Genomic DNA, 12,467 nt, shown 5'->3' with positions numbered 1-12,467 from the left:
ATGTCAAGTGTTTCATTCCCTAATAGTCACAGGCTTCAGGTGGACTGATGGGCGAGGACAAAAAACAGCATGTGGGTTTAAGAAAAATAAAACAAAGCAAAACACCACATTCTTCAACTGAAGTAATAGCAAAGTTTAAAAAACATCTTTGGTACATTTTTAGGTGTATTTATTACTCGAAGGTAATTTCTAATTTCACTTTAATGGGGAAAAAAGTGAAATGGAGGTATGGAAAGATTCTGATTGTGCTGTACATCTCTGAATGTGCCACACAGCTCAGAACTCAGTCTCCTAATTGTCTGGGAATTCTCAACTGAAGGGGAGAGGGCAGGGGCAAGAGAAGGGAAATGTGGCTACTGACAGATTTCACTGACTCAGTAATGACATGAGAAGCAAGATATAAATGACCATGCATCTTATTGTCTTTTTTTTTTTTTAAGATTTATTTATTTATACAAGCACTGGGTACAGTCAGAAGCACGGGAGGGTGAGAGAATTCACCAGAGTCAGAGCGGGGAACAAAACAGTCAGATGGACCGAAATACACTGCTGAGGGGAGCAGCGGGCTGCAGGAGAGGTCTGCACGCCATGTGGGACCCTTGCCGGTGGTCGGGGATCTAATAGAGCTCCACCGCTGCGCCACCAGAGGAAGCCCTCTTATTGTCTTCTTTTAGAAACACCCTTGTGTCTTTTCACAGTGGGCGAAGCACTGCAGAATGTCTGCTCTCTGGGTGAGTTGCTGGGCCCAGGTCCCTGTGCTGTCTGGAGAGTCCTTCAGGCCGGTCCGCAGAAGAAACTCAACACAGGCCCTGTGCTGCCCTGTGCAGGCCAGATGCAGGGCTGGAAACAGAAGCCACAGGAACTAAGCGCATGACCTCCCAGAACAATAATGACCTGGTGAGTGGGTTGCTGCTTATAAAAAGACTGATTTTTTCAATTCTACAGATATCATATGTCCACAATTCATCCTATGACTCCGCCTATATGGGATCAAAACATTTTTCCTTTCTATGGAACTGGGGAGGAAATGTTTTAAAGATAACAAAACCGGTTGGAGAGGATTTAAGAGATTTGTCTAAAGCAACAAAATGAGCTGATGAGAAATAGGAGACTTTAAAGGTATAGAGAACTTTGAAAATTTCAAAGTTTTGTGAATTCTTTATTTAAGTGAAAATGTCATGATGAATAAAAATGACGGGACCAAAAAAAAAAGAAAAACCTACTGCTAAATTTCCCATTCTAGTTAAAGATCAGTAATGAGGGTTTCTGATGTGTGGCAAGCCGGACTGCTCTGAGATCCTTGTGAAGAAAATCTGTGATTGTCCCCCCATGCCATTATCTGTGAGTCTTTCAAGCACCACTAATATTCACTAAACCCTTGCAAGAGGGTCATACACACAGTGTTACCAGAGGGTTTATCACAAAATTCAAATCTAAATAATTAACTCTGAAAATACCTTTCTCATCCCTAAACTTAAAAAATTATAGTGAATATAGTTTTTAAATACATTCCAAAGAGATAGGACCTATAAAGAATCTGTGATAGCTGGTGTCATTGTAGATTAAGAAACATATGGTTTAAAATAATAAAAACAGCAATAATAGCAGCAGTAAGCAGTAGGCATCATCGCTGCTGTGGTAACAGTATAATAGAGCTTTGCAAACAGAGATGTTATTTTAAGGAAAAGTTGCTGAATTACTAGAGAAATAATATTAAAACCAATGCTTTTAATATATAAGTCCATGCATTGTTTACATTCAGTTTACTAGGTAGATGCAAAATGAAGTCATACCTGATCTATTTTTTTCATCTTTAGAGCTGATGTCAGCACCCAAGGATAAGAGCGTCTGGATTGTGCTTACATGTCCTTCCTGAGAGTTCAAATAAACTTGTTATCACTGTGATGATGAGGATAAAAGCAGCCTTTAAACACAAACTCAAATGTATATTAGGTACTTTTTGTAAAATACTCAACTGCTAAAACTGAATTTTCACATCTAAAGGAGGACAGTATTTACATCACTTTTAAGTAAAGATGTTGGTGACATTTAGTTACTAGAATACAGATGATCAACTTTTTAGGCCAAACTATCAACCAATACAATTGGGTGTAAGTACAAGGAGTATAGTTTTGTGACTTATACAGAACACATAGTTCTCAAATCTCTAAAGCAAACATACTCAGCAAAAATCTTTAGGGCGAAATAAACTAGGAAGACTATAACCTCTCTTGGATGGGGTTCTTATCACAGCTGGCACTACTATTTATGAAGTAATTTATATTCTTCTTGTGTAGCCCATTAGCCTATAAGTATGTGGTGAGACAAAATGAAGATTGTAGGTTCCCTCTTCATATGGAGGGACCCACCAGCTTTTTTATCCCTGTGGTTACTGACAATCTTTTTTTTTTTTAAAGATTTATTTATTTATTTATTTATTTATTTATTTATACAAGCACTGGGGATCGAACCGGCACTGCAGAGGCTGCAGACAGCTTCGCAAGCAAGCGCTCAACCGCTATGCCACCGGGGAAGCCCACTGATGATCTTCTTAACCTACCCTCATCTATATGCCTGCTTTCTCATAGGGAGAATGTAGGCAGGAGAGCGGAGCTCAGGAAAAACTTTATTCCTGCAACTAGAAAAACAAGTAAAGGCAGTTAGCATGTAAGACAGGACATGACCAGATATTATCCTTGTGAAAAGTTGTTTGTGTGTCTTAAATATTTTATACACTGAAGAGCCCAGTAAATGCATTCTTGCTACAGTTAAGGAAAACTTTCTGAAGTTCAGTATAAATATTGAAAGCTAGGAATTTCATGCAATTTTGCAAACAACACTATTCCTGGAAACAAAAAATGGTGCGAAGGAACACAAAGTTCAGGCATTAATAGGGAGTAGAGGTATTTTTTATAGTTTTTACAAAGGAAAAAGAAAAGTCAGGTTTCTACTTAAATGGACACAGGGCTACAGAATCATGAACATTTCAAGAGTATATCATGGGCAGCTTCTTCTATAGATGGAGCTAAAGAAAACAGCCCTAAGGAGGAAATAAGCAGCAACAGAATAAGGCAAGCCCAGGGAAGCAGGGACACGGCTACAAAAAGAAACAGACCTTAGCTGCATAATGAAGCGCTGTGAAGTGGGTGGCTCTTGCTCTCACATCTATGTCAGTGCCAAGTTCAGAGACCAAGAATCGGATGGCTTCATCCTGCCCAGTGACTGCTGCCCTGTGTATAGCCTGGGCCCCCAGGGAATCTTCAGCAGAAACACAAACCTAACAGATTGGAGAAAGAACAAAAATAAGCAGAAGAACCCTGGTCGATGGCTCTTTTTTGACATTCTGGCAAAATTCTGTTGTCTATGAACAGTTTTTTGGGCAGATGATACTGTTTTTGTCAGATCCTTCAAGGATTTTGGCAAAACAAAAAAAAAAGTTCATAGTCAACCATTTAGGAAAGTGTCAGAAGCATAGTCAGTAGGGAATTTGTTGTTATTATTAAACTATAAAGTAGCTTGGTAAATGTTAACTTTGCTAACTGCTTTATACATATGATTTAATTATTACAGTAACCTTTTGGTGAAATTTGTCACCATTTTATTTCGTTTATTTTTATTTTCCCATGACCATGCCTTATGTCCCCTTTGATCCTTTTTTTTTTTTTCAAGATTTATTTATTTATACAAGCACTGGGTACAGCCAGAAGCACGGGAGGGTGAGAGAATTCACCAGAGCCAGAGCAGGGAGCAGAGCAGGCAGAAGGACCGAAGTACACTGCTGAGGGGAGCAGCGGGCGGCAGGAGAGGTCTGCACGCCATGTGGTACCCTCCTCTGGTGGCCAGGGAGCAGCCGGGGATCGAACCAGTGCTGCAGAGGCTGCGGGCAGCTTTGCAACCCAGTGCTTAACCGCTGCGCCACCAGGGAGGCCCCCCTTTGATCCTTTCTCCCTCCCCCTTCCCTTTCACCTTAAAACCTCACTTTGTTTATTAAAGGCCACTAGTTTTATAAGTATTTTACCTTGGCAAATCACCCACTCTGTATTAATAATGTCCAATATTTGTCATTCCGACTTGCTCAAACTCCTACTTTGCTGTAAATGAAAATATTTTGTCTGTCTTTATTATTTTTTTAAAGATTTATTTATTTATACAAGAACTGGGGTACAGTCAGAGGCATGGGAGGGTGAGAGAATTCACCAGAGACAGAGCAGGGAGCAAAACAGGCAGACGGACTGAAGACACTGCTGAGGGGAGGAGCGGGTGAGACAGGAGAGGTCTGCTGCACCATGTGGATTTCTCCCTGGCCGGCCGGGAATCAAACCTGCACTGCAGAGGCTGCAGACAGCTTCATAGCGGCGCTCAACCTGCTGCGCCACCAGGGAGGCCCTTGTCTGTCTTTACTGCTGAATAGCATTCCATAGTGTTGAATACCACACCTTAATCTAAACTTCGATTGATGTGCATTTAGGCTGCTTCTATACTCTAACTATTGTAAACAGTGCTGCAACATTGTAGAACAGTTTTTTGAGTCCATAGTTTTACATTCTTTGGATAGATGCCCAGGAGTGGGATTGCTGGGTCATGGGTTATTTCCAGTTGTAATTTTTTTTTTTTCCATTTGTAATTTGTTAAGGTAATTCCAGATCACTTTCCAAAATAGTTGCATCAGTTGACATTTCCACCAACAGTGTAATAGTGTCTTGTTACTGATCTTAAAAGAGGGAGCTCTCAGTTTCTCACCATTAAGTATTCTGTTGGCTGTAGTTATAAAATATGACCTGCATTATATTAAGGTCCTTCTATTTTTCTCTTGTTCAGAGTTTTTATCATAAATGTTACTGAATATTTCTCTGCATCTATTGGCAGTATTATGATTTTTATCTTTTGCTGATTTTTAGCTTTCCTTTTGTAAAATGCATTATAGTGATTCAGTTTGTCTCCATTTTACAGATGGAAATACTGAGGTCAAAGGGTCCACAGGGGGGATGTGGCAGAGCTGGGTTTAAGCCCAGGATTTGAATAACTATTTTTCCTACTTTTTCTATGACTAAATTTTACAGGAAGACCCAAAGGAGTAGAACCAAACCATTTCTATACCTTTTGTGTTTCGAGGAGCAGCCTGGCTATCGTGATGTGACCACACTGAATTGCGTCCATAAATGGTGTGAGACCACACTTGTCTCTGCAGTCTGGTTTGTAATGGCACCTAGATCCCAAACCCAAAATAACAGAACTTAGAAAGTCATCGCTTCAAACTCAATCAAGTGACTTGACCACCTACAGTAAATGACATGCCTTCCAAAATCCTATGAAAATCTGGAGTACTCTTAATTTCTCCCTCTCCACACCCCCACAGACTTCAAGAAGACCTCCAATGGTCAGGATGTTGCACCTGCTTGCCTCTTGCCAGCTTCTTCCTCCCTGTGTTTACTGCAGCCTACCATTTTCCTGGCCTTATCTTCTACCTGGGCTGAATTCTACAAGTCCTTCTGTTCTAACTTCTTTATTGTTCCACCTTTTGTCCCTGTCTTCCTTGTCCTACATCTTCATGTTTCTATCGTCATCATTTTTTCTTGTTTTAATCTTCTTGGCCCTACCTTCCAGGAATACTACCTTCTTCTGTTTCCACCTTGTTTTTGATCCTACATTTCCCCTGTCCTACCTTCTTCTGGTACTTCCTTTTTCCTCTCCCACTTCTAATCCTACCTCCTTCTGGTCCAGCACCCTACTTATCCTATACTCTTCCATTCTATCCTCTTCTGATCCTATATTCTTTCAGTTCTTCTACTGGTCTTAACATCTTGTGGGTCCTACCTTCTAAAAGCCCTACCTTATACACTCTACATTTTCCTACTCCAATCTTGTTTTTGGTTTTATTTTCTTTTTGGTCCTACCTCTTCCCATTTATACCTTTATCATCTTCTACATTCTTCTGTTCCTAGTTTCTATGGGTTCTACCATCTTCCTAGTACTACTTTCTTCTCAGACCTATTCTCTAGAATCCTTCCACCCTGTACCTATCTTCTACCTGACCTACATTCTTCTGGTCCTACCTACTTTAGGTCCAATCCTCTACCTGTCTGACTTTCTTCCTCTCCTGTCTTTTACCTTTCCTACCATATGCCAGTCCTGCTTAATACCTACCCTACCATCTTGGCCCTGCCTTCTACCAGTCCTATTGTCTTCTTGGTTCTACCTTACTCATTGTCCTATATTTATCAGCTCCTACTTTCTTTATGAGTTCTATTTTATGGTCCTATCTTCCTCAGCTCCCAACTCTTTCCTGGCCTACCTTCTTTTCCTCCAGTTGCCCAGCCCTTTGCTACCTTTGCACTTGCTGATCCCCTCTGCTTAGAACATTATTTCTTCATTCTTTACTTGGCAAACTCTAACTCATCCTTCAAATAAAATCTTCAGTGTCATCTCAAGAGGTCTGTCTTCTGTGCCTAATCTATAGTAACATCTTATTTTGTACTTTTCCTTGGTAGTATTAGTTTAATTTATAATTTTATATCTATTTGTACATTTGTCTATACTTGGCTTCCATACTAGACTATAGGTAGTTAAAGAAAAGTTTATGTTTGTTTTGCTTATCACCTAGCACCTGACACATAGGAAATCCTCAAAAAATGTTTGTTGGGTGAATAATGAAAGTATATTTATAAATTTGAAGACAATCAAGAATATTCTGATTTGTAGGAGGCAAGTCCTACTACATATAGACAATGCTTTCAGGCACTGCATTAAACCTTCTTCTCTTCTTACTATACATTGTTTCCTCAGGTAATATCTTTTACTCTTATGGAATCAATCATCCTTTCCATGTTGATGAGGTACACATTTCTATCTTAATCCATACTTCTTTGAAATTTAGATCTGTGTCTTCACCTGCTTGACATCTTTGCTTGCATGTACCATTGGCGTATGCAATCGACATGTCTAAAAGTGAAATTATTGTATTCTACACCCCCCCCCAAGCTTGTTCCTCCTTGAGTGTTCTCCATCTTAGTAAAAAAAAAACCAGCATCACTGCCAGCTACTTAAAAAACCCAAAAGTCAACCCAACCCCACCTTCACCATCTCCCACAGATTTGTTGAGTCTACTCCTTAAGTAGCTCCAAATCTTTCTCTTCATCCCTACAATCAGCTTTAGTCCACCTATTATTACCTTTCCCAATTGGTTTTGCAGCACCTGCTGTTGCTACTCCTCCAAATTATTTTCTATTTTCCAACCACTTAAACAGTTTAAGAATATTCAGTGGCATCTTATATTCATAGAAAAAAACCTCTAAAATCATTCACATGGCTGGAGTTGTAAAATATGCCCAGCATTATAAACCTGCCCTTCCTGCCCAGTTTCATCTCACACCATTCTCCCTACACATACTGAATTTTTTCAGATTCTCCAATGTATTGTGCTTTTTCCACCTTCAGGTCACAGTTTAAATATCACTGGGGTTGAGTCCTTACTCCTAGGCCAAATGAGGTGCTTCTGTCAGACATTCCCACAGGGACTCTCCAATTCCTTGTAATGCTATTCTTACATTGTACAGTGTCTTTTCTGTTAGCATCCTGAGGGGGAAAACAACATTTGAGGTCTCTTTTCTGTTGTAGCCCTTGCACCTGGTATAGTCGCTAGTTTATATTCAGCACAGAATGAATATTTGTTGAATGAACATGTAAATGTATTTTTTTTTTCACATTGCTTAGCTATTTTTGTTTTGTAAGTCTTTGGGTTATCTGCTTATAGCCTTCGCTTATTTCTCTTTTGGTAGTCTAGTTTCTTTATGAACAATCTGAGCATTGTATGTAGCATCACTATTAACTCTATTATAATTAGCAAATATTTTCCTCAGTTTGCTGTTTTTTCTTACCTCTGAAGAAGCACCTTTACTGCCTCTAAACAGCCATGCATTGCTGGGAGAAGAGAGTTGAGAATGAGAGCTTTTTAGCGTCTATTTTGAATGTTTCTTTCCTCTCCCTGCCCCATCCTTTTAGCTTTGACTTGCAGGAAGAAGTAATTAAATTACATATCCCGCTATTATCCTGGAAATATAATAAAAATTTAGCTGGATAAATGGTAAAGAATGTTTTCATTTTGCAGGCACATAGCCAACATCTGATTATCTTGTCTTTATGAATATTGTCATTGCAAAATTTTTTTTTAAAGACTTATTTATTTTTATATAAGAGCTGGGGTACAGGCCAGAGGCGCCAGAGGGTGAGAGGATCCACCAGAGACAGAGTGGGGAGCAGAACAGGCAGACGACGAAATACACTGCTGAGGGGAGCAGCAGGTGAGACAGGAGAGGTCTGCCGCACCTTGTGGTATCCTCGCCGGCCAGAATTGAACCCACACCGCAGAGGCTGCGGATAGCTTCACAGCGCCGTGCCCAATGCGCTGCGCCACTGGGGAGGCCCTCATTGCAAATTTTTAATCCTTACTTTCGGGCTGCAAATCCATAGTGTCAGATTTTGCCCAGAAAATGCAAAAACATTTTAATAGCATCCCATGACAAAATAATCAGGAATTTAATTCTCCTACTAAAAACAAACATAGATAATAAAAAAATTTCTTTCGACTCTCTGTTCTCCCTTAGTTTGTATGAATGACTGGGTGCTGACTGCTTCTCCAAAAGAGTAGGGGAGCTAGTCAAACATTTCATAAGCAGAGGAAAGTTCTACTTATAAAGATTTAAAAAGGATTCTTTGGTACCTAACTGCTCACTATAGCTAATAGTATTATCTTATGCAGGTTTCCTGAACTGTACCCTATCACTGGTATTAATTTTCAGAGAAAATAAAAATTCTGTATTATAATTCACTGCACTTACCTAGAAAGTTAAAGATTATTTTCTATATTTATTTTCTATAATTATTTTCTATATTTCTTGATCCAGAGCTCCTTAAGATCTATTTTTATCTAACACCATAGCAATTTTGCTTTTTACTAATATAAAATAAAATAATCTACAAATGGATAATTCAAAGAATATACTCCTACTGATGAGCACTATCTCCCAAATTTATATTTGACATTATCACTAGGTAAGATAAATTACAATCAAGCCCAGATATTTAATTATCAGCACTTATAAGGATGTATCACTTCTCCCTCCTGCCTTTAATCATCACCATCATCATCATCATAACAACAGTAACAATAAAGTAAACATAACCAAGAATGTGGCCAGTTGTTCTGTGCCACTGTGCCAAGCACCGTGTTAAGCAATTCACATATATCTGCTCCTTACACCCTGTGTCACCCCCGTAATACGAATATCCTTATCATTATTTTGGTGATAAGGGAAATTGCTCAGAGACAGTTCCTTGTCCCAGGTCAATGACTTGTTAGAAGACAGAGAGGGGATAAACATGAAAAGTGAACTAATACGAGAAACAAGAGTACTTCAAGTACCAAATTACATTAGTTGTAGAAACTAAATGTATGCCAAAGTACATCAAAGCTACTTGTTCCCTGCCCCTATTTTCCAAAACTCTCCATTTTGCCACGGATGACTCAGTCTAGGTGCTGTTTTGCATTAGCAGATGAAACAGGCTGTACATCCTGCTTGTGTCCCTACAAAACTGAAGGTCATACCTGCAGTATGAAGAGGTGTTCTTCCAATTCTGCTCTCTGTCTTCCAGGCAGCTGGGCAAGTTGTGAGCAAGTATTGAAGGACCAGAGGATCACCTTCTCGGCTGGCAATGTGGAAACTGTTCCAACCATCCTTGTTTCTCAGGAGTGGATTGGCACCATGGTCTACAAGGTCCTGGATCACCTCGAGATTCTTCTTTGTACAAGCCATCATCAGAGGCGTCCTAAGGCCAATCAAGACAAGCTGTCAGGTGGAAGAGTAGCTGAAACACTAGAAGTGTGCAGCTAGGTTTTTAGAAAAATGCAAATCTTTGGCAGAGATGGAAAACCTAGAGGTATTGGGAATCTGGAAAGCAGGAAAAGAGCTTTCACTGGCAACTTCTCTGCCTGCTGTGAGGACCCTGAGAGAAATAACAAGGGGGAAAATGATTGTAATGTAGAGCATGCCTGCAAAGGAGAATACTGAGGCCAAGCTACTTCTGAAATAGTTTATATTTAGCAGGGTAGTGAACTGGGACAGAGTTGATCAAAATCATAGAGACTGTCATGAATTTCTGCATACTCTCCAATCAGAAAATGGGTCTGAAAAGAGCACTTGACATAGCACCTGTTCATAAAGAGCCCCTGCTCATTGGTGAAGCAAATGAAATAGTGTGATTATAATAAATTTCTGAACTTAGTTGTCTCCACAATTATCAGAGCATAAACTATATTCATACCAAGCTCTGATCTTCTCCAGGATCAGTGTAAGTCATTTCACTTCTACAAACTTCCAGTTTCTTGTTTGCAAAACATGTGATTATAATAAATTTCTGAACTTAGTTGTCTCCACAATTATCAGAGCATAAACTATATTCATACCAAGCTCTGATCTTCTCCAGGATCAGTGTAAGTCATTTCACTTCTACAAACTTCCAGTTTCTTGTTTGCAAAACGAGGGAGCTGACATCCTGGAAAGCTAAAGCAAGTCTTGTTTGCCTTAGAATTTGGTGTGTGGCAATTGGCAGGAGTCTATTATATCTACGTAGTCTCTATGTTCTATCTTCTAGATTGCCATGACATTAATCACCAACACTATAATTACATACATATATACACACATATATTTAATGTAGTAATGAATAGCAAATAAGAAACAGATAAATGAGAGTTGGAATCTTTTGGAAGGGTTTCACATGAGGGAATGAATCGAGCAGGGAAGATATTTCAGAAAGGCAGAAAAGTGGAAATGGACAAAAATAGCTATTGTGTCTATACCTCCCAAAACATTATCAAATGAACCTATCCTTTTAATGTTTCCCCAGCTCCCAAGCTATTTCCTTATCCACAAAACTGTTTTCAGGAGTATATGAAGTAATGTACCTTTTGAACTGTCTTAAAACCAATTTACCGCAGCACCAGTAAGTCAGTGCAGTGCTTAATCACAGCCAAAGTGCAACCCTCAAAATATAACCAGGCCTTCTCCCCAACTCCACGGGGAAAGATGCAGTTTATTTAACTCTTTATGGTTGTGTGCTGTGTTTACATCAGATCAGGAATCACTCACCGGTTGGAACCTGGTTATGTTATAAACCATAAAGAGTTCATACTACATATAGTAGACAATTTATTATTTGATTATGTTCCGTTTGGTTATATTTTATACTAGTCTCTGCTTTACAAAGGAAAGCAACTGCGTGGACCCAACGGTTACCTCCGCGGGGGTAAGAACAACGCAGACCATCTACTCTAACAGAAGACTGGTGCAGGAGCCTAATCAAATAGCCTAATCTTGAGAATCCGTTGAGAAAGGCTATGGTGTGGGAGCGGACGAAGTCCATGGTCATCTACCACTTTGCAGGGAAAGGGAGAGAGCTGCGGTTCTTTCTGAACTCCCCCCACCTACCAGTCGGCCTTCTTCAGGCAGTCGACCGTGGCTCCGCGGCCCAGCAAGTACCGCACGCAGTCCCGGTGGCCCATGGAGGCTGCCTCATGCAGAGGCCGCTTGTAGTCTCGATTGCTGGCCTCGATGTCCATGTCCCAGGCCTCAACCAGGTAGGCCAGGACGTCGCGCTGCCCGTGGCGGGCGGCCAGGTGCAGGAGGGTGTCCCCGGCCGGCCCACTCCCCGCCGGGCCTCGCGAGCTCTGCAGCTCCTCCCGCAGGGCGCACAGCCGGCCCTCCTGAACCAGCCTGCAGAGCCGCCGCGGGTCCCTGGGCGCGGTCATGCGCTCCTAGTCTTGTCCTTCTCGCCGTGGGCGGGTCTGAAGCTCGGGGACCTCGGTTTCCCGTGGGGGACCCTTCCCCGACTGCCCTGCCCGGCGCGCGCAGAGGTCGCCCTTGCTAACTGGGTAGGGCTGGACCCCAAGCGGACGCGACGCCTTGTGGGCAGCTGGGAACGTGCATCCCCGGGGCTCTGGCGTCCTGCCGCCTACACTGGCTTCATTTGGGGACCAGTGGGCAGTGGGGGTGCTGCCGCGGAACCCGCACCCCTTCTGGGAGCGCCCGGGGGGGAGGAGGCAGGCTCCCGAGCAGCCCGCCCCGCGGCTGGCCGCGCGCCCTCGGAGGCGGGTGGGGCCCGCGCGCCCCTCACCCACAGCCCCCCCTCTCCCCGCCGCTGGCACCCCCGCCCCGCCGCGGGCCCCGGGAGCTCGGAGGAACTCTGGGAAAGTTTCCACTCGCCTTCCCGACCCCAGCGGAAACACGGGCGGGGCGGGGCTGGCCCGGCGGCCGCGCCCCCTCCAGGCGCGCGCTCCCATTGGCCGCCCGAACAGTCCGTCCTCGCGCCCCCGCCGCACACGTGCTCCGATTGGCCGCGGGGGCAGTCTGTCCAGTCCGGCGGCGGGCTCTTCCCTGGGCTGTGGCAGGGGCGGAGCCGGCGGAGGAAGTCCG

At 42.3% G+C, this 12,467-nt stretch overlaps 1 protein-coding gene across 1 annotated transcript; it reads right to left on the bottom strand.

The window, feature by feature from the left end:
- Window positions 1-461: 461 nt before the first annotated feature.
- On the bottom strand, window positions 462-11,803 carry ANKRD16 (ankyrin repeat domain 16; the record flags this gene model as incomplete). The annotated part of the gene is made up of 7 exons (XM_084253560.1): window positions 462-840; window positions 1,794-1,872; window positions 3,116-3,277; window positions 5,098-5,206; window positions 7,875-7,917; window positions 9,602-9,822; window positions 11,484-11,803. The coding sequence occupies 7 exons, from the start codon at window positions 11,801-11,803 to the stop codon at window positions 671-673; spliced, it is 1,104 nt and encodes a 367-aa protein (XP_084109686.1). The 3' UTR covers window positions 462-670.
- Between the last annotated feature and the right edge of the window lie 664 nt (window positions 11,804-12,467).

This window comes from Talpa europaea (genome assembly GCF_964194135.1).
Source record: "Talpa europaea genome assembly, chromosome: 14".
NCBI classification, from domain to species: domain Eukaryota; kingdom Metazoa; phylum Chordata; class Mammalia; order Eulipotyphla; family Talpidae; genus Talpa; species Talpa europaea.
Note: the sequence above shows the minus strand (reverse complement) of the source record. Positions and strands in the feature narration are given on the sequence as shown.